This window comes from Oryctolagus cuniculus, chromosome 1, assembly GCF_051225735.1.
Source record: "Oryctolagus cuniculus isolate XC-2025 breed Fujian yellow rabbit chromosome 1, ASM5122573v1, whole genome shotgun sequence".
Classification (NCBI taxonomy): domain Eukaryota; kingdom Metazoa; phylum Chordata; class Mammalia; order Lagomorpha; family Leporidae; genus Oryctolagus; species Oryctolagus cuniculus.
This window is the reverse complement of record NC_142867.1, coordinates 5,648,812-5,669,228: the sequence shown is the minus strand read 5'-3', so window position 1 is coordinate 5,669,228 and position 20,417 is coordinate 5,648,812. Positions and strand designations below refer to the sequence as shown.

General features: G+C 59.4%; 1 protein-coding gene and 1 long non-coding RNA gene across 3 annotated transcripts; one reads left to right on the top strand and one right to left on the bottom strand.

Moving 5' to 3' along the window:
• Window positions 1-1,094: 1,094 nt before the first annotated feature.
• SF3B2 (splicing factor 3b subunit 2) lies at window positions 1,095-19,614 on the top strand. Of its 2 annotated transcripts, none has more exons than XM_051854799.3 (22): window positions 1,095-1,252; window positions 1,370-1,416; window positions 1,530-1,607; window positions 3,009-3,248; window positions 3,419-3,466; window positions 4,341-4,458; window positions 7,043-7,152; window positions 7,451-7,547; window positions 7,759-7,850; window positions 8,237-8,452; window positions 8,561-8,698; window positions 8,841-8,921; window positions 9,043-9,270; window positions 9,704-9,853; window positions 10,891-10,980; window positions 11,070-11,177; window positions 11,894-12,001; window positions 12,242-12,384; window positions 12,489-12,590; window positions 18,772-18,871; window positions 18,952-19,137; window positions 19,409-19,614. In XM_051854799.3, exons 1-22 carry the CDS (start codon window positions 1,120-1,122, stop codon window positions 19,478-19,480), a joined length of 2,685 nt encoding a protein of 894 aa, XP_051710759.1. In that variant the 5' UTR covers window positions 1,095-1,119; the 3' UTR covers window positions 19,481-19,614. The 2 variants fall into 2 exon arrangements, with proteins under 2 accessions (XP_051710759.1, XP_051710755.1); XM_051854795.3 differs by having other exon boundaries at window positions 3,416-3,466.
• On the bottom strand, window positions 14,207-15,664 carry LOC149128254 (uncharacterized). The gene is made up of 2 exons (XR_016225099.1): window positions 14,956-15,664; window positions 14,207-14,302 (listed from the first exon to the last, which is right to left on the bottom strand). It is a non-coding gene; the product is annotated as an uncharacterized LOC149128254 (long non-coding RNA).
• Window positions 19,615-20,417: the final 803 nt, after the last annotated feature.

The following is a 20,417-nucleotide window of genomic DNA, read 5'->3' as shown; positions in this document are numbered from 1 at the left end:
CTGTGCTGTTGTGACTTCCCTGGGACTGGCAGCAGGAGCCGTGGGCTGGTGACCTAGTGGGTGGGAGGGAGGGGTGTGAGCCAGGCTCCCCCGGCCCGGTGCTTTGCTCTGCCCCAACCCTCGCCTTCTGGGCTGTGCTCCTGGCTTCCAGGTATTTCTCACTGAGGACAGTTAAATGCAGCTGGGTGGAGAAAGGATCTGAGGGTGTGTGTGTGCGCGCGTGTGGTGAGACCCTTTCGTGAGTCTTCCTGTCACTCAGCACAAGGACTCACACAGGCCCTGGAGACGCAGAGCTGGTGGCACAGGTGGAAAGTGAAATGCAGCCGATGGGGCAGCGCAGTCAAACGTGGAGGCTGGGCAGGCAGGGTCCCCTGCTCGCCTCTCCGTGAGCTCGGCAGGGGATGCCAGCAGAGTGGGGCTGACCAAGACCAAAAAAGATAACAAGTGATGTCGCTGAAGATCCGCTCTTCCGGTCACCTTTATTGGGCGCCCCTTGCACGCCGGGGCTGCAGCCGTTGGATCAAGCCCCGACTCGTCTTTTTCAGGCGGATGTAAGTGCAAAGACCAAGACTTGAACAAGATGGAGCAGATTTGAACGTATTACGAGAACTCCAGGAAAGCCGGAGAGGGCGGGCCTGGGAGGCGTGAAAGGGGCTTGGGCGGCAGCGAGCGCTCCACTCCACCCGTGCGGGCCCGGGCAGACAATCGGCCCGACCTTCCGCTCCCGCCGCGGAGCGAGTCTCTCGGGACCCCCTGGGAACGCAGGCACTCAGGCCTCTCACGCTTGGCCCGGGAGTCGAGCCAGAGGCTGGAAGCCTGCGCTCGGGCGGGCGAGACGCAGAAAGCACTCCCTGGGGCCGGGACTCGCCGCCCGCGCGGCCCGGCTCCGCGCTCCGCGTCGGAGCCGCGGCCTCAGTGTACTACGACTCCCAGAAGGCTCGGCGGCCTCAGTACTACGACTCCCAGAAGGCTCGGCGGCCGGCCGGCGAGTCACGTGACAAGCCGAGCTCCCTCCGCCGCCGAGAGGACGTGGCGTGCGGCGTTGCCGGAAGTTCCGGGAAGTAGGCCCCGAGGGCGGCCGGAGCTTCCGGGCTGGTCGCGCGCCTTCCTGTGGCCAAGATGGCGGCCGAGCATCCCGAGCCTCCCAAAGGCGAATTGCAGTTGCCGCCGCCGCCGCCTCCCGGGCACTATGGCGCCTGGGCTGCCCAGGAGCTCCAGGCCAAGTTGGCAGAGATAGGCGCTCCGATCCAGGGTGAGGGCTTGGAGGGGCCGGGAGGGCACCGAGGGTCCGTGGAGACGCGGAGCCCGGTTACCCGGGAGACTGGGGGCGGGGGCGGGCCCGCGCCGCTGACCCGAGCCTCGCCCGCAGGGAGTCGCGAGGAGCTGGTGGAGCGGCTGCAGAGCTACACGCGCCAGGTGAGTGCCGGCGGCCGAGGGGACCCTCCCGGCGTCGTGGTGGCCGGCCCCGGCGCGGAGGAGTCTCTGGCTCCCTGGTGGGCCGCCCTGGAGCCTCGCTCTCTCTCTCGCAGACGGGCATCGTGCTGAACCGGCCGGTCTTGAGAGGGGAAGATGGGGACAAAGCCGCGCCCCCTCCCATGTCGGCACAGGTAAGGGGGCGCCCCTTCTCTCGCCTGCGTCGGGCTGCCGTGCGGAGGTGGGAGCCCGGCCCGCTTCCCCGGCGTCCGCGCCTTCGAGTTCTGGCCCCGGGGGTTCCGCTTGAATGCGGCCCGCCCCGCGTGCTGCCGTGTCGACCTCTTGGCCCGCCCCGCGTGCTGCCGTGTCGCTGTGCGAGACTGAACGCGCGGGTGGACTCTGCAGAGCGGTTGTCTCGCGTCCGTCACTTATCCAGAATTTGATGCTTTTCCTCCAGAGAGTGCCTCTGACCCATGGCTCTGCACTCCTTCAGCGGCCTTTGTCTCGCTCTTTTTTTTGACAGGCAGAGTGGACAGTGAGAGAGAGACAGAGAGAAAGGTCTTCCTTTTGCCGTTGATTCACCCTCCAATGGCCGCCGCGGCCGGCGCACCGCGCTGATCCAAAGGCAGGAGCCAGGTACTTCTCCTGGTCTCCCATGGGGTGCAGGCCCCAAGGACCTGGGCCATCCTCCACTGCACTCCCTGGCCACAGCAGAGAGCTGGCCTGGAAGAGGAGTAACCGGGACAGAATCCGGCGCCCCGACGGGGACTAGAACCCGGTGTGCCGGCGTCGCAAGGTGGAGGATTAGCCTAGTGATCCGTGGCTCTTTTTAAAAGTGTCTCTTTTTAAAAGGTTTATTTATCTACTTGGAAGGCAGAGTTAGAGAGACAGAGGTCTTCCATCCGCTGGTTCACTCCACAAATAACTGCAGTGACTGGGGCTGGGCCAGGCTGAAGCCAGGAGCCAGGAGCTTCAGCCGGGTCTCCCACGTGGGTGCGGGGCCCAAGCACTTGGGCCATCCTCCACTGCTTTCCCAGGAGCACTAGAGGGAGCTGGATCGGAAGTGGAGCAGCCAGTGCTCAAACCAGCTCCTGTAGGGGATGCCGGCACTGCAGACGCTGGCTTAACCCGCTGTGTCCAGCGCTGGTCCCTCAAGTGTCCTGGAGTCGTGTGGAGCAGCTGTGTGCGTGGTGTTCTTCCGTGGAGACAGTCGGTAGCTTTCTTTGGATGGTATCCCAGAGGACTTCCCGTTCTCTTCCAGTGCACGGAGCAGTTTCTTACAGAGCAAGAAATCACGTCTCTGTCTTTTTCCTTGATTTTGAATGTTTTTTTACTTATTTATTTGAGAGGAAGGTTTATAGACAGAGACCGAGAGAAAGGTCTTCCATCCGCTGGTTCACTCCCCACGAGCCTGCACCCATACGGGCTGCTGGCACCACAGGCGGAGGCTTAGCCCACTGTGTCCCAGCACCGACCCCAGGATCCGTCTCGTCTGACTTGGAATCCCAGTGCCTGGCTCAGAGCAGGCTCCCAGCGGATGCTGGCAGAGGGCGTGGGCGAATGCCTCCTGGCTCACGATCGCATTTTCTCCACAGCTCTCTGGGATTCCCATGCCACCGCCACCCATGGGGCTCCCTCCTCTGCAGCCCCCTCCACCCCCCCCTCCACCCCCACCAGGCCTTGGCCTTGGCTTTCCCATGGCCCACCCACCAAATTTGGGGCCCCCACCGCCTCTCCGCGTGGGTGAGCCGGTGGCGCTGTCGGAAGAAGAGCGGCTGAAGCTGGCGCAGCAGCAGGCGGCACTGCTGATGCAGCAAGAGGAGCGCGCCAAGCAGGTAGGGCGGGGGAGCCTGGGCCTGGCCTCGTGGGTCCCTGCGGAGAGAGTGGGCTCGGGGAGTTGACGCCGGGACCAGAGGCAGAACCAGGCCGCAGGCTGGCGGCAGAGCTGGGGCAGGCGGGCCGTGGGGAGTTGTGCTGGTGTGAGCTTGTTTTCTCTCTTAAGCAGGGAGATCATTCACTGAAGGAGCACGAGCTCTTGGAGCAGCAGAAGCGGGTAATGCCCCCTTCCTGACCTTTGACCTCACGGTGCAGGCCTTGGCTGTCACTTAACCGTGCTTAGTGTGCAGGACGAGAGGCACCGTTCACGTTTTTTTGGAGGCTGCCTCATCCCCAGCTAAATTCCAGCATCTCTTGAAGAATTCCGTTGTTCCTCAGCCCACAGGCTGGCAAACCACAACCTGTGGCCTGTGTCTGTCTGAGCTGTGAGCCAAAAATTTTTTTTCCTATTTGTAAAGGGTTGTTGTAAGAAAAGCCCAAATCAAGAATATCTAGCAAAGTCCTCACAACAGCCCGTGGAGCCTAAGATGCCCACTGGTCCACCACTAGTCCTACCGATGTCACCTTAGGTGCCTTGGAAAGGTACCCTTTGCGTCAGACGTGGGGTGACTGGTGGACTAAGTTTGGGAGTGGGGGCGAGATCTCGGGCCCCAGAGGTGCGCTGTGCCAGGTGTTCCCCGACGGGTTGCTCCGGAGTGTTGGGAGATAAGCATGAGAAGCAGCGTAGGTAGGGAAACGGACGTGACGTGCTGTCTCTGCTGGTTGTACCGTCTCAGAGGGTGGACTTCAGAGTTCCTTCCGAGTAACTCAACTTTTGGAGATAAAACTCTTCACTGCGACAACGGGAGGCACTGTCGAGCCGACTGTTGACTTTGTTGCTAGGAGCCGCGTGTCCGGGGCTTTTCTTAGTGTTGTTTTCAGGGATTTCCCATCCTGGATCAGGAGCGTGGGGGGTGGAGGGGAAGTCAGACCCCAAGTGGTTTCTGAGTGCTCTCCGTGGGCCCCTGGCCCAGCCAGGAGACTGCCTGTGCCAGGGGCTGCCTGCCAGACAACGTCTCAGCAGCGTCCCCGCTTCCACCTCCCTGCCGTAGGCAGCCGTGCTCCTGGAGCAGGAACGGCAGCAGGAGATTGCCAAGATGGGCACCCCAGTCCCTCGGCCCCCACAGGACATGGGCCAGATGGGCGTTCGCACTCCTCTGGGTCCTCGAGGTAAGAACCGGGAAGGGGAGGACAGGAAGGTGATTTAAGAGAGGTTTCTTTCTTTTTTTTTTTTTAATTTGTTTATTTGTGTGTCAAAGTTGGCGGAGCGGGGAAGAGGTCTTCCATCCGCTGATTCACTCCCCAGATGCCTGCATCGGCCAGGGTTGGGCCCCTGGGCCAGGCTGGAGCCAGGAGCTTTATCCGGGTCCCCCACATAGGTGCAGGGGCCCAGACACTTGGGCCGTCTTCCGCTGCTTTTCCAAGTCCATTAGCAGGGCGCTGGATTGGAAGTGGAGCAGCTGGGACTAGATCTGCTGCCCGTATGGGATGCCCGCGTTTCAGGTGGCAGCTTTACCCATTATACCACAGTGCTGGTCCAAAAAGTGTTTTTGTTGTTGTTTTTTTTGTTTTGTTTTGTTTTTTTGACAGGCAGAGTGGACAGTGAGAGAGAGAGAGAGACAGAGAGAAAGGTATTCCTTTACCGTTGGTTCACCCTCCAATGTGCTGCGGCCAGCGCGCTGTGCCTGGCGCACCGCACTGATCCGATGGCAGGAGCCAGGTGCTTCTCCTGGTCTCCCATGGGGTGCAGGGCCCAAGCACGTGGGCCATCCTCCACTGCACTCCCTGGCCACAGCAGAGAGCTGGCCTGGAAGAGGGGCAACCGGGACAGAATCTGGCGCCCCGACCGGGACTAGAACCTGGTGTGCCAGCGCCGCAAGGCAGAGGATTAGCCTAGTGAGCCGCAGCACCAGCCCAGGAGTTTTTAAAACAGTTTTTAAGGGCAGTCACCCACTTCGTGAACACAGTCAGCCCTTTGTGTCTGCTGGTTCCATAACCACTTACTTGACCACAGATGGAAAATAACCAGGAAAAGTTTTGAGTGTCACTAAGCAATGTGTCTAAACAATACAGCAACAGTTTACGTAGTGTTTACATCATGTTACACGTTGTAAATCTTCAGAGATGACTTAAGGCACACAGGAGTCTGTGCATGGGTTACATGCAAATGCTACACCACTGTACGTGGGGAACGTCAGCGTCTGGCTTTTGGTGTCTGCGAGACTGCTGTGCATGTGACACAGAGAGGGCTGCTGTCGTGAGTGGGCAGTTCAAGGCGTACTCACAACCCGAATATACCCCCACAGCCCTGCCCGGACCAAAACCCAAACACCCTAGGCTCCCTTCCAGTTTCCCTGAAGGGTACCCAGCACCCTGACTTGTAGCAAGGAAATACTTCTTTTTCTTAAAGATTTATTTTATTTATCTGAAAGACAGAGTTACACAGAGAAGTAGAGATAGAGAGAGGTCTTCCATCCGCTGGTTCATTCCCCAGAAGGCCGCAATGGCTGGAGTTGAGCTGATGTGAAGGTCTCCCACGTGGGTGCAGGGGCCCAAGCACTCGGGCCATCCTCTGCTGCTTTCCCAGGCCACAGCAGAGAGCTGGATCAGAAGTAGAGCAGCAGGGACTCAAACTGGCACCCATATGGGATGCTGGCGCTTCAGGCCAGGGATTTAACCCGCTGTGCCACAGCGCTGGCCCCAAGGAAGTCCTTCTTTTTTTTTTTTTTTTTTTGACAGATAGAGTTAGATAGTGAGGGAAATAGACAGAAAGGTCTTACTGCCTTTGGTTTACCCCCAAAATGACCGCTGTGGCTGGAGCTACGCCAATCCGAAGCCAGGAGCCAGGTACTTCTTGGTCTCCCATGTGGGTGCAGGGCCCAAGCACTTGGGCCATCCTCCACTGCCTTCCTGGGCCACAGCAGAGAGCTGAACTGGAAGAGGAGCAACCATGACTAGAACCCGGTGCCCATATGGGATGTTGGCGCCGCAGGCGGAAGATTAACCAAGTGAGCCATGGTGCCGGCCCCAGGAAGTCCCTTTTTATTTGAAAGACAGAGTTACAGAGAGAAGTAGAGACACAAGAGGTTTTCCATCACTGGTTCACTACCCAGATGGCCACAACAGCTGGAGCTGTGCCTATCCGAAGCCAGGAGCCAGGAGCCAGGGGCCTCTTCTGGGTCTCTCATGCAGGTACAGGGGCCCAAGGACTTGGGCCATCCTCTACTGCTTTCCCAGGCCATAGCAGAGAACTGGATCATAAGTGGAGCAGCTGGGACTAGAACCGGTGCCCATATGGGATGCCAGCGCTCAGGCCAGGGCTTTAACCCGCTGCGCCGTAGTGCCTGCCCCAGGAAGTCCCTTTTTAAAAGTGTTTTGTTGGGCCGGCGCCGCGGCTCACTAGGCTAATCCTCCGCCTTGCGGCACCGGCACACCGGGTTCTAGTCCCGGTCGGGGTGCCGGATTCTGTCTCGGTTGCCCCTCTTCCAGTCCAGCTCTCTGCTGTGGCCAGGGAGTGCAGTGGAGGATGGCCCAAGTGCTTGGGCCCTGCACCCCATGGGAGACCAGGAGAAGTACCTGACTCCTAGTTTCGGATCAGCGTGATGTGCTGGCCGCAGCGGCCATTGGAGGGTGAACGAACGGCAAAAGGAAGACCTTTCTCTCTGTCTCTCTCTCTCACTGTCCACTCTGCCTGTCAAAAAAAAAAAAAAAGTGTTTCGTCTTTGCTCACGGTGAACTTTCTCCCCTCCCTTAGCTGCTGCCCCCGTGGGCCCGGTGGGTCCCACCCCGACTGTTCTGCCCATGGGGGCTCCCGTTCCTCGGCCTCGTGGTCCCCCACCGCCCCCTGGGGATGAAAACAGAGAGGTGAGACAGATGGTCTCTCTTGGGACAGGAGAGTGGGGGCTGGGGGGGCTGTTTCTAGAGTTTCTGAGGGGGAGTCTGTGGGAAGAGGGGGACTTCAGTTGTTGGGGGAGGGAGAGGTCCTGTTCAGAGCATCATGGGGGAGGGCAGAGGCGTCGGGGGCGGGTCCGGGGCAGAGTTCTGGGGTTTCCTCTGAGTGCAGCTCGTGTCGCCCGTCTACTGCCCACGTCACCTGGCGGCAGCCTTTCACTCAGGAGGTGGGCGTTGGAGGGCAAGGGCCCTCACTGGGTGTCTCCGGCAGATGGAGGACCCCTCTGTGGGCCCCAAGATCCCCCAGGCTCTGGAGAAGATCCTGCAACTGAAGGAGAGCCGGCAGGAGGAGATGAGCGCGCAGCAGGGTGGGTGCCGGGCCTGGCGGGGCGCAGCAGGGTGGGTGCCGGGCCTGGCGGGGCGCAGCAGGGTGGGTGTTGGGCCTGGCGCGGCGCAGTGGCGGGGCCTGGCCAGCGCGACCCGTCCTCCCTCCCTGCCCCTGGGGGGGCTTGGCGCGCGCCTGCACTTGGTAAAGAGGTGACTGAGCAGGGCCCTGATCGCCACCCTCCCCCCTTGCAGAGGAAGAGGAGATGGAAACAGACACTCGCTCGTCCCTGGGCCATTCGGCCTCCGAGACCGAGGAGGATGCGGTGTCCACATCCAAGAAGGAGGTGCGGGGCGGAGCCGGCCTAGAAGCCGGGTGTGGGCACCGGAGCAGCCCCCGGCGCGGTGTCCAGTGAGGGCTGGCCGCTGTTGTGGGTTCTGTCCTGAGCCTCTCCCGGGTCTTGTTCCATCGCCTTGCGTCTCTTGGGTTCCTCGTGTCTGCTCACTGTGCTTCACGGCTAGGGGAGCTGTGCCTCGAGGGTACAGGAGCGTCGCAGGGGCACGCAGCCTGAGCGTGGAGGGCTCTGGAGTCACTCTCCCGGCCTCTGCACCACGTGCCTGGGGTCGCCCCCTGGGAGAAGCCAGCCTGAGCTGCTGGGGGAACTGTGGGGGTCAGGGCTTGGGGGTCAGGTGTGGTGATTTCTCACCTGGTGGCTTTTCCTCACCTCGATAGAAAAACCGGAAGCGCCGGAACCGGAAGAAGAAGAAAAAGCCGCAGCGCGTGCGGGGGGCGCCCTCGGAGAGCTCTGGGGAGCGCGAGAAGGACTCAGGCCGGCCGCGCGGCTCGGACGCCCCAGCCGCTGACGTGGAGATCGAGTACGTGACCGAAGAGCCCGAGATTTATGAGCCCAACTTCATCTTCTTCAAGAGGATTTTTGAGGCTTTCAAGGTACCGGGAGCGGCGCAGCCGGAGGGGCTGGGCGGGTGAGACTGGGCTGGGAGGTCTGGCCGGGGCGTGGGCCCCGCACTGGCCGTTGGCGTCCTCTGCCCCCCCCAGCTCACCGATGACGTGAAGAAGGAGAAGGAGAAGGAGCCCGAGAAGCTGGACAAGCTGGAGAACGCCGCCGCCCCCAAGAAGAAGGGCTTCGAGGAGGAGCACAAGGACAGCGACGACGACAGCAGTGACGACGAGCAGGTCGGGGCCTGGCCGGAGACGGCGTGCAGGGCGCCATGGGCTGACCTCTGCCCGGGCTCTGGGAGCGCAAGTCTTGGGGTGGGCTGGGCCCTTAGATTCCGTCCGAGGGCCTTGCTCACGCGTGATGACTGTTCCGTGGCAGGAGAAGAAGCCAGAAGCGCCCAAGCTGTCCAAGAAGAAGCTGCGTCGCATGAATCGCTTCACCGTGGCTGAGCTCAAGCAGGTGAGGCCGGGAGACCGTGGGAGGAGGCCCCGAGACGTGGGTGTGGGTCCTCCACGGAGGAGGAGGGAGAGCCTCGGACCCGAGAGCTGCGCCCCCAGAGGGCCTCGTGTGCGTTTTGCAGCTGGTGGCCCGGCCCGACGTCGTGGAGATGCACGATGTGACGGCGCAGGACCCGAAGCTCCTGGTGCACCTGAAGGCCACTCGGAACTCGGTGCCGGTGCCGCGACACTGGTGCTTCAAGCGCAAGTACCTGCAAGGCAAGCGCGGCATCGAGAAGCCCCCCTTTGAGCTGCCGGACTTCATCAAGCGCACAGGCATCCAGGAGATGCGGGAGGCCCTGCAGGAGAAGGTGAGGGCCTTCTCCAGAACTGGAATCCAGACCCCGCCCGCGGCCGAGGGTCCCTCCTCCAGCGTAGGAGTCAGCACTGCACAGCGCGGGCGGGCGGCGGAGGGGAGGGAACGGGCCAGGCAGCTCCTCGCTTCCTCCCCGGGTCCTCACCAGCGTGCGCTTTGCGGCCGCACAGTCCTAGTGCGAGGGGGTGACTTCTGGCAGGGACAGCCAGCACGTGGCTGTGGTGTGGAGGCCCGTGCAGTGCTCGGCGGGCCTGCCTCCTGATGAGCTCCATCCCGCTTCTCTCGAGCCAAGTCGTGAGCCTGGGTTCTTGGTCACGGGGCCCAGAGCTCAGGTGGCCTCGTGTGCAGCTTACCCCATGGTGGGGTTGAATAGAGAGGGTTTGCTGACTTTCAGATGAGACAGAGGGGCGTCCTCTGCTTTCTCATAGGAAGAACAGAAAACCATGAAGTCAAAGATGCGGGAGAAGGTTCGGCCCAAGATGGGCAAGATTGACATCGACTACCAGAAGCTGCATGACGCCTTCTTCAAGTGGCAGACGAAGCCGAAGCTGACCATCCATGGGGACCTGTACTATGAGGTTGGGGGGCTGGTGGCAGGGCTGGGCCTTGGAGTCATGACTGCGTAACCTTCCGGTAGAAGGTGTTAGCCCTGGGTCGGTGGTGCCACAGTCTTAGTCTTGGATGAGACGGAATCTGAAAGTTATTTTTATGTATTTTTTACATATTTATGTTACTTACTTGAAAGAGAGTTACAGAGATGGGGAGAAACAGAGAGAGGGATCACTCTTCTCTCTGCTGGTCCACTCTCCTAATGACCTCAACACCCAAGGCTGGGCCAGGCAAAGCCAGGAGCCAGGAGCTTCTGGGTCTCCCATGTGGGTGCAGGGGCCCAAGCACTTGGGCCATCTTCTTCTGTTTTTCCCAGGCCATTAGAGAGGGCTGGATTGGAAGTGGAGCAGTCGGGTCTCGACCTGGCGCCCATATGAGATGCTGGCACTGCAGGTGGTGGCTTTACCTGTTGTGCCGCAGCACCTGCCCCGTGACTTGCACTGCTATGGAATGCTGGCATCACAGACAGCAGCTTAACCCACTCTGCCACAAGCCTGGCCCACAGCCTAGCCCTGGACTTTGAACTTTTAAAATCAGGTCATTTGGTGGGAAAATGCAGACCATGTCTTTGGAGTGGTTATAGTTAGAGTGGTGTGTTGGCGTAGGGACAGAGGGGCCAAGTGGTGGGTGATTTTCAGGAATATTTAATGTCAGAAGTGTGAGAAAAGTTTTCTTCTTTTCTGGCCTTGAAGTAGCGATCCACAGTATGGGGGTTTTGAAGGCTTTTGGGCTCATCCTGTTTAAGGCCCTCAGATGGGTGAGGAAGGTGCAGGCTGGCCACGTTGTCACCGGTCAGGGAGGCCCTGAGCGTCTGGCCTTGCGCTTGTTTCTTGCCCTTGCTGGGGAGCGACGTGATGAGAGTCAGGGTGGGAGCGGGCAGCGGTCCGGCGGCCTGGGATTCTGTGTCTGACGTGGTTGGGGCTTCTCTGCTCTCCTGGCCTCTCCTGCCATGGAGCTCAGTGCGTGCGTGGTGTCCCCGCAATAGCAGCCTTTGCTTGATTCCCAGGGGAAGGAGTTCGAGACGCGACTGAAGGAGAAGAAGCCCGGTGACCTGTCGGACGAGCTCAGGATTTCCCTGGGGATGCCTGTGGGACCAGTGGGTGTCGGTCGGCTGGGGGCGGGGCGGGGCGGGGCGGCAGAGCAGCGCAGGGTAGGCAGACGCTCTCCTGTTCTCTCGTGCTGCAGAACGCCCACAAGGTCCCGCCCCCGTGGCTGATCGCCATGCAGCGGTACGGACCACCCCCATCGTACCCCAACCTGAAAATCCCCGGGCTGAACTCGCCCATCCCCGAGGTGAGTGTCGTCCCTGCTCTCGGTCTTGGCTGCCTCTGCTTGTCTGCTTGTCTCACTGAGGGGGTTTCTGTGTTCTTCTCCTCGTCTCCACTCTGGTTACAAAACAAAAAAGAAGTAACAGATTCTACTGGTTTAAAAAAGCGACACGCTCACGATAAAGTGTTCCCTCAGCATTAGCAGCCCAGAGGTGAGCCGAGCGGCAGGCTCGTCACCAGACGCGCCCAGGGCTTGTAGGACACGTGGTGAACTCACGGCCGTGCTTGTGCGGGCGCGCCCCGGGCTCCCCCGTCTGCTGCTGCGGCGAGCACAGAAACAGCCACACCGACTGACCGAGGCGGCGCGTTCCCTGTGCCTCGCACGTGCGTCGTAGGCAGGCAGCTCCGATTTCATCTCAGCAACAGCATGACATTTCAAAACGGCAGTAAATTAAAAAAAAAAGTGAGGCCATTGAAGTAAAAAAGTGGCGTTGCTAAGCTTCAGATGAAATTGGAGGTACCAGTGCCGGAGGCCGCCCTCGCCTCGCCTCGCCGTGCAGGGGAGTGTCCGGCCTGTGCTGTCTCTCTGACCGCCCTGTGCCGCCGTGGGGCCGCGGATTCGGTTCTCCACACTGTTTCCGGACTCCTGAGCGCACGTTCAGTCCTTGGAAGAGTGACTGCTCTAGGGCTGCGGCGGTCTCGAGCTCAGCGGTGGAGCTGACTGTGCCCCGCGTCTTGCAGAGCTGTTCCTTCGGGTACCATGCCGGCGGCTGGGGCAAGCCCCCAGTAGACGAGACCGGGAAGCCGCTCTACGGGGACGTGTTTGGAACCAACGCTGCTGAATTTCAGGTACGGGCCGGGTCCCCGCAGGCCTGAGGGTGCTGGCTGGAGGCAGCCGCTATAGGTCAGTACCCTGGTGCTGGGTGTTCCTCAGAGTGAAGAGGGGGCGCGTGTTCTGTGCTGCAGTGAGAGTGCGCTGTGCCCAGCTCGGGTCAGGGGCTGGCTACTTGTGCCCCTCCCACTCACGACAGCGTGGCACGCGGTAGCACTTAGTGAACTTTTGTTGAATGACTGAGTGATCTCTCCTAGACCAAGACTGAGGAAGAAGAGATTGATCGGACCCCGTGGGGGGAGCTGGAGCCCTCAGACGAGGAGTCCTCGGAGGAAGAGGAAGAGGAGGAGAGCGACGAAGACAAGCCGGATGAGACGGGCTTCATCACGCCGGCAGACAGGTGGGCGGAGCGGCCCTGCGGGGTGCGTCCCCGTGGGCTCCCTCCCTGCGGGCTCCCTCCCCGCGGGCTCCCTCTTGGCCCTGCGCTGACTCCTCTCTCCTCAGTGGCCTCATCACCCCAGGAGGGTTCTCGTCGGTGCCCGCTGGAATGGAGACCCCCGAGCTCATCGAGCTGAGGAAGAAGAAGATCGAGGAGGCGATGGACGGGTGAGTGGAGCGGGCAGGCGGGGTGGGGGGGGAGGTTTCTCTTCCTTCAGCTCTGGGCCAGCGGGCTGCCTCCGCTGCCCCTGCCCCCCCCCGCCCCCCCCCGCCCCTTCTGTCAGCGTCGTCGAACACCAGCTCTGGGCCAGGCCGTCTGTGGGCAGCGGGGAGGCAGCGTGAGGGAGGCCGTCGAGGGAGCCGGCCGTCGAAGGTCGTTTCAGATGTAGATGAGGGTGCTGGGGCCGAGGAGCCCGGTAGTGGCTGTGGAGGGGTGTGGTGGGAGGTAGTGGCTGTGGAGGGGTGTGGTGGGAGGTAGTGGCTGTGGAGGGGTGTGGTGGGAGGTGGACTTCGGGAAGACCTCATTGAGAAGGGGGTGTGGGAGCTGAGACGCCTGCGGATGGCCTGGGGCCAGAGGTGTGTGCCGAGGCCCCGAGAGGCACAGCTGTGCACAGGCCGGGGTCTCGAAGCTCTGAGCTGTGGAGACGGAGTCTGAAGTCTTCCCCATTTGGCCCCTTTACCGAGAAGCGACCTCTCGGACCTCTGCGCAGCTCCCTTTGTCCTGTTTGTCTGCCTTTCGGGCTACTGAACAGTTTACTCCGCTTGGCTCCGTGTCACCTTTGCTGGCTGATGAGCTGACCTCTGTTGTGAGTTTCCGTGGTTGCTCATTGTTCCCACCCGCGTCGTCATCTGCCAGAGGCTCCGCGCAGCAGGGCTGGCTTCTCTCCTGGCCTTTTACGCTGCTGTCGTATGTTTTACGTTACGTGTGCTATAAATCCTGTACTAGCACACGGCTGTTATTTCTGTTTATATGCTCAGTTACATTTTTTAAATATTGCCTTTTTAAAGGATTTATTTATTTATTTGAAACTTGGAGTTATAGAGAGGCAGAGGCAGAGAGAGAGTGTGAGATCTTCCGTCGGCTGGTTCACTCCCCAAATGGTTGCAACAGCCGGAGCTGGGCCGATCTGAATCCAGGAGCCAGGAGTTTCTTCTGGGTGCAGGAGCCCTGGGGCTTTGGGCCATCTTCCACTGCTTTCCCAGGCCATAGCAGAGAGCTGGATCGGAAGTGGAGCAGCCGGGACTCGAACCAGCACCCATTTAGGATGCCAGCACTGCAGATGGTGGCTTTACCCGATATGCCACAGCACCGGTCCAATTTTATACTTTCTTTTCCTTTTTTTAGATATTTATTTATTTGAAAAGTAGAATTAGAGAGGTAGACACAGAGAGAGAGAAAGAGAGACAGATCTTCTGTTCGCTGGTTCACTCCCCAAATTGCTGCCGTGACTGGGGCTGGGGCTGAGCCAGGCTGAAGCCGGGAACTTCTGGGTGCAGGGGCCCAAGCACTTGGGTCATCCTCTGCTGCTTTCCCAGGCCTTTACAGGGAGCTGGATGGGAAGTGGAGCAGCTGGGACTGGAACTGTTGCCCATAAGGGATGCTGGCGCTGCAGGTCAGGGCTTTAACCTACTGTGCCACAGCACTGGCCCGTGGTCAGTTATCTTTTAGTGAGATTTAAATAACAACCATAGCAACCATAATTGTTGATAACATTTTCAATGTTCTTCCATTTCTTTGTGTGTATCTGGGTTTCTCTCTGGTATCATTTTCTTTTTCTTTTCTTTTCTTTCTTTCTTTTTTTTTTTTCATTTTCCTTTTAGTTGAAGGGTTTTCCTTTAACATTTCTTGTTGTGGGTCTTCTGGTCACAATTTCATTCAGCTGAAAGAAATTTTTTTAAAAATAAGATCTATTTATTCATTTGAAAGGCAGAGTTACAGAAGAGAGGGAAAGACAGAGTTCTTCTGTCTGCTGTTCACTCTCCAAATGGCCGCAGTGGCCAGGGCTAGATTAGGCTGAAGCCAGGAGCCTAAACTCTATCCAGGTCTCCCACATGGGAGACAAGGACCCACGGACTTGGGGCATCTTCTGCCTTCCCAGGTGCATTAGCAGGGGGAGCTAGGTCGGAAGTGGAGCAGCTGGGATATGAACTAGTGCCCAAATGGGATTGCAGGTGTCACAGGCAGTGGCTTAACCTGCTGTATCACACACTGGCCCTGAAATCATTTTTCTTTATTGGAGATGCAGAGAAAGACACACATACACACACAAGATAGAGAATTCTCATCTGCTGTTTCACCCCCCAGATGCCTACAGTGGCCGAGATTGGACCAGGTGGAAGCTGGGAACTGACGACCCAGTTCAGGTCTTGTCTCCCAAATGGGTATCAGGAGCCTCATGATTTGAATTGTTTCCCTGCCTCCCACGGTCTGTATTCGCAGGAAGCTGGAGTCTAGCCAGAGCTGGAGCTGGGTAGCAAACTCGAGTATTTCAATTCGGATGCAAACATGTTAACTGTTAGGACAGGTACTTACCCCTCAGCTTTGGTAGTCTTGAGTTCTTTACTTGACCTTTTTCTTTTCTTTTAAAGATTTAGTTTACTTATTTGAAAGGCAGAAATGACAGAGAAGGAACAGAGCTCTTCATTTGTGGGTTCACTCCCCAAATGGTTGTGGGACTGGGGGGCTTGTGGGGCTGGGCCAGGCCAAAGCCAGGAGTCTGGAGCCTCATCCAGGTCTCTCATGTGGCTGGCAGGGGTCCAAGTACTTGGGCCATCTGCTGCTGCCTTCCAAGGCGCATTAGCAGGGAGCTGGATCAGAGGGGACTTGGGACAGTTGCTCCAGTATGTCACAGGTGGTGGCTTAACCCGGTGCACATCACTGGCCCCTTGACTTTGCTTTTGGCAGGTTGCCGCCAGGTCTAAGGCTCTGGGCTGTGTTTTCCTCTGCGTGCTTTCAGGATGTTGCTCTAGCATCTTGCATGGTTCAGTGTGGGGGAGCTCGCATCCTTCCATCAGTTCCTTTGTACATGACGCATTTTTCTCTGGCTGCTTTTAAGATTTTTTTCTTTTTCAAAAATTTGTTTGAGAGGTAGAGTTACAGACAGAGGGAGGGGGAGACAGAGAGAGTCTTCCATCTGCTGATTCACTCCCTACATGGCCGCAGCTGGGCTGAACTGAAGCCAGGAGCCGCCTCTGGGTCTCCCACACAGGTGCAGGGGCCCAAGCACTTGGGCCATCCTCCACTGCTTTCCCAGGCCACAGCAGGGAGCTGGACTGGAAGAGCAACTGGGACATGAACTGGTGCCCGTATGGGATGCTGGCACCACCGACAGAGGCCATGCCACAGCGCCGGTCCCTGCTTTTAAGATTTTATTTCTGGGGCCAGCGCCGCGGCTCACTAGGCTAATCCTCAGCCTTGCGGCGCCGGCACCCTGGGTTCTAGTCCCGGTCGGGGCGCCGGATTCTGTCCCAGTTGCCCCTCTTCCAGTCCAGCTCTCTGCTGTGGCCCGGGAGTGCAGTGGAGGATGGCCCACGTGCTTGGGCCCTGCACCCCATGGGAGACCAGGAGAAGCACCTGGCTCCTGGCTTCGATCAGCACGGTGTGCCGGCCGCAGCACGGCAGCCATTGGAGGGTGAACGAACGGCAAAGGAAGACCTTTCTCTCTGTCTCTCTCTCTCACTGTCCACTCTGCCTGTAAAAAAAAAAAGATTTTATTTCTGGTTTGGAGCCTTGGTGTAGTTTTCTTCACTTGAGATTTGTTGAGCTTCTTGGATTTGTGAGTTTACTCTCATAGTTTTTTTTAAATTAATTTTGGGGACATTTGGTCATTATTTCTCCAAATACTTCTAGTGTTCTCTTTCTCCTCCTTAGGAATTGCAGTTAGACGTCTCTTGGGTCTTGTGAAGTTGTCCTACTAGACGCTGACATTCTGTTCACTTTTAAAGAAATAAGAAAATTTTCTTTAAATGTAGAAAGGTTTTTATTACTGTGTCTTCAAGTTTAACATTTTCTTCCATAATATGTATTCTGACATTAAAACATGTAACATTTTTCTTTTTTTTTTTTAAGATTTATTTTATTTATTTGAAAGAGTTACAGAGAGAGGTAGAGAGAGAGAGAGGTCTTCCATCTGCTGGTTCACTCCCCAGATGGCTGCAATGGCCGGAGCTGCGCTGATCCAAAGCCAGGAGCCAGGAGCTTCTTAGGGGTCTCCCACGTGGGTGCAGGGACCCAAGGACCTGGCCATCTTCCACTGCTGTCACAGGCCACAGCAGAGAGCTGGATCGGAAGTGGAGCAGCCAGGACCTGAAGCGGCGCCCATGTGGGATGGCGGCACTGCAGGCCGTGGCTCTACCTGCTGTACCACAGCACTGGCCCCTATGGGTTGCGTTTTCTTGTGTCTTTGCATGCGTGATGGTTTCTGTGAGATGCACCGTTGTTGGGTCTGGACTTCCGTGTTCCCATTGGCGTCTCACTGTGTCAAGGCCACACTGGATCCTCTTCGTAAGGGGCACATGTCTCCTGTATCTGCGGCCTCACACCCTGGGAGTCGGGTTTCCGTCTGGCGAGTGGCGCCAGCGCTCCTCGCATCCTGAGTGGGCAGCAGGCTCCGTCGGCACTGGTCTTTTCCGCTGGGGCTTTGCCTAGCCTGGTCCTTTCCTCGTGCGTGTGCTGGACCTCTGTGGGCCGAGTCCTCTCCCGTTCTCAGTCTTGGGGCCTCTGGCTGCCCTGGACTCCCTGGACTCGGAGCTCCATTCCCCGAGCTCAAGGGGTCCTCTTAGCTGTCCCAGGTCTCCTCTGGGTTCCGTGGCTGGAAGCTCAGGGCAGGTACCGGGACAGCCGAAGGGTTAACCTCGCTTGTTTCCTGTGCCGGGAGACTCTTTGGCCTTCACGGCTCCACGTCTAGTGTCTTGAAAGCTACTTGTGTTCATCTCCTTTTCATTATTAAGTGAAACGTACTAAGAGAAGAGGTTTATTTAGCGCACCGTTGTAGAGACCAAACGTTGCAGACCCAGCTGCCCATTGCTTCTGCCTCTGGTGAGGGCCTGGGGACAGTGGTATCCGGCGGGGCCGGGGTGGGCTCGGGGATCTCACTGCAAGACAGGAAGCCAGAGGGGGCACCGGGGGTGCGGCTCTGGCTTTTGTAACAGCTCAGTCTTTCCAGCGCTGACTGAGGGGTACTGCTTCATCTCTTCGGGGGGCAGCACCCCCACACCTCGCACTTTACCATTTCTATACTGCCAGACCAGGGACCCCGCCTCCTTGGGGAGCACACCACCACCAGGCTGTGCACCCCTGTGTATTTTGTCCAGTTTCTGGTGGTTTTTGGCATCAGCTTCGGGATAAATCTGGTGGCTGCTTCTTGTCGGGAGGCAGAAGTCGAGCTTCGCATGTTCAAGGAAGAAAGCAGACGGTGCTCTGGATAGCAGCGCGGAGGGATTTCCTAAGGACCAGAGTATGGACCCTTCAGGTCATGGTAGCATTTTTTAAAAAAAGATTTTATTTATTCATTTGAGAGGTAGAGTAATAGAGGCAGACAGAAAGGTCTTCCATCGCTGGTTCACTCCCCAAGTGGCTGCAGTGGCCGGAGCTGGGCCAGTCCGAAGCCGGGAGCCAGGAGCTGCTTGTAGGTCTCCCACGCGGGCACAGGGGCCCAAGCACTTGGGCCATCTTCCACTGCTTTCCCAGGCCACAGCAGAGAGCCGGATCAGGGGAGAAGCAGCTGGGCCTTGAACCGGCGTCCATGTGGGATGCCGGTGGCACAGACAGAGGCTTAGCCTACTATGCCACAGCGCCGGCCCCTAGGTCATGGTCACGTTTTATTCCATTGATAATCAGCAACCTCACAGGATTTGGAGCAGGAGTGCCAGGATCTGAATTCTGTTCAAGGTGTTCACTCTGGCTACTGTGTGGAGAGATCGTCACGCCTTCTGGGGGAGGGAGGTGGAGAGGCCGTGCTCGGGGTGGCGGTGGCACACCAACTCCGTGTTCCGGCTGTGACCCTGGCTGTGCTGTGTTGGCTGCCTGCGCCGTGTGCTCAGCTCCAGACGGTGCCCGCCAGCCTCTTCCCTGCCGCCAGCCTCCCTGCACCAGCGTTGCCTGTCTGATCCTCAGCCCCTTGGCGTGAGGTCCTGGGTCTGACCCCCTCACCTGGTCAGGGGCCTCTTGGTGCCTCCGCTCCTTCCAGGCTGTATCCCCTGGCATCGGCACCGCAGCCCCACCTCCGGTTCTTCTCTTCATGGGCCTCGGTGAACCTGAGGCTGTGCCCCCGTGTCAGAGCCCAAGGTGCCGTCCCTCCCTGAGACCCTCTAGCCCCTTTGCCGGGCTTGACTGCATTTTCCCCTGCAGAAGTGAAACGCCTCAGCTGTTCACCGTGTTGCCAGAGAAGAGGACAGCCACCGTCGGGGGGGCCATGATGGGGTCGACCCACATTTACGACATGTCCACGGTGAGCACTTGGAGGACACTGCTGGGGGGCTGGGAGAGGGGGCTCCGAGACTGGAGAGGACAAGGCCCCATCTCTCGTAGGTCATGAGCCGCAAGGGCCCGGCGCCTGAGCTGCAGGGTGTGGAAGTGGCCCTGGCGCCTGAGGAGCTGGAGCTGGACCCCATGGCCATGACCCAGAAGTACGAGGAGCACGTGCGGGAGCAGCAGGCCCAGGTGGAGAAGGAGGACTTCAGCGACATGGTGGCCGAGCACGCCGCGAAGCAGAAGGTGGGGCTCGGGCTGGGGCGGCCGCCGTGCGGGATGGTGCCCTCTAGTGGTGAGGGCGGGCACAGGCTTCCGTAGGCTCTGGCAGGCGGCCTCTAAGGATGGTGGGACCAGGCGGGAGGGCAAGGGTCCTGCACGTGGGAGAGGGTGGGACCGGGGTCCAGAGTAGCGCTCCTCCCACGGACTGCTGCCTGCGTCAGGCTGCCCACCCGCACCCGTGTGGTGGCCAGGTGGACGTGTAAGCTGCTGTAACCGGCTTCTCTCTCTCCTGTAGCAAAAGAAGCGGAAAGCCCAGCCCCAGGACAGCCGCGGGGGCAGCAAGAAGTACAAGGAGTTCAAGTTCTAGCCCCACCCAGCCCCCCTCTGGCCCTTTTTCTGGATGCCCGGCTTCACGCGTGGGTCCCTGCAGTCCCCAAGGGCTTGTCATTTCATGTTCCTATTTTAGACCTGTTTTGTAAATAAAGCTGTTTCCCAAGGAAAGAGATGACTGTAACACTGCTGATGCGCCCTCCCTCCAGGACTGAAATGGCCCCCTCCTGTAACCCCTGGGCTACCCGCCGCCAGGCTGCGCACCTGCACCAGGTGTTGCAGGTGAGACCGTGAGCCAGGCCTGTGCCGAGCGGTTTCCCAGCTCCCCTCCCCCCAGCAGGAAGGCTGTGGGCCAGGGCCTCCGGGTCCTGGTTCACCTTACTGCGTTGTCCTTGGGGAGTAAAAATAGGCAGCTTAGCGCCCTGGCGGACCGGGAGGTGACCGGGGTGGGAAGTAGGCCAGGTCAGGTGTGGCCAGAAGGCCGTGTGCTACCTGTGTCTGAATGGGCCCCGGGTTCCAGCGACCTCAGCGCTGCGATGGGGCAGGTGTGCAGGGAGGGCCGATCGATGGGTTTCGTGCTGGCGCAGCCCCTGGCCTGAGAATGCTTCCTAGGTGTGAGTGCAGGCTGCAGGCCGGGTCCTCGGCGGTCCCTCGGGCACAGGGCGGCCGGGGGGAGCAGAATTCAGATCCACTAGCAGCGAGGCTCCTTCCGGGAGGGGAGCCGGGCCCAGCTGGAGAATTAGCCCTTGCCGGCCTCGGGGCGGGAGCTGCCCGGCGGGCGCCCGCGGTGGTGGCCGGCGGGCCTCGGGGCTGGGTGCGGGAGCCCAGGTGCGTGGCTCGGCGCCGGGAGAACCGGCTCCAGGGCGGCGCTCGCCCGCGGCGTCCTGGGTCCCCGCTGCGCACCCCCGGCGGGCCCGCGGCGCGCTCCCGCGGCAGCCCTCCCACCCCCGGCCGGGGCCGCGCCCCGGAAAAGC

What these genes read in the sequence shown, in the direction of transcription:
- SF3B2 (XM_051854795.3), top strand. Translation starts at nt 1,120, where the DNA reads ATGGCGGCCGAGCATCCCGAGCCTCCCAAAGGCGAATTGCAGTTGCCG. An exon ending in TGAACTCGCCCATCCCCGAG is followed by an intron (nt 11,178 to 11,893) that starts GTGAGTGTCGTC and finishes CGCGTCTTGCAG; the next exon opens with AGCTGTTCCTTCGGGTACCA. An exon ending in TTCATCACGCCGGCAGACAG is followed by an intron (nt 12,385 to 12,488) that starts GTGGGCGGAGCG and finishes CTCTCTCCTCAG; the next exon opens with TGGCCTCATCACCCCAGGAG.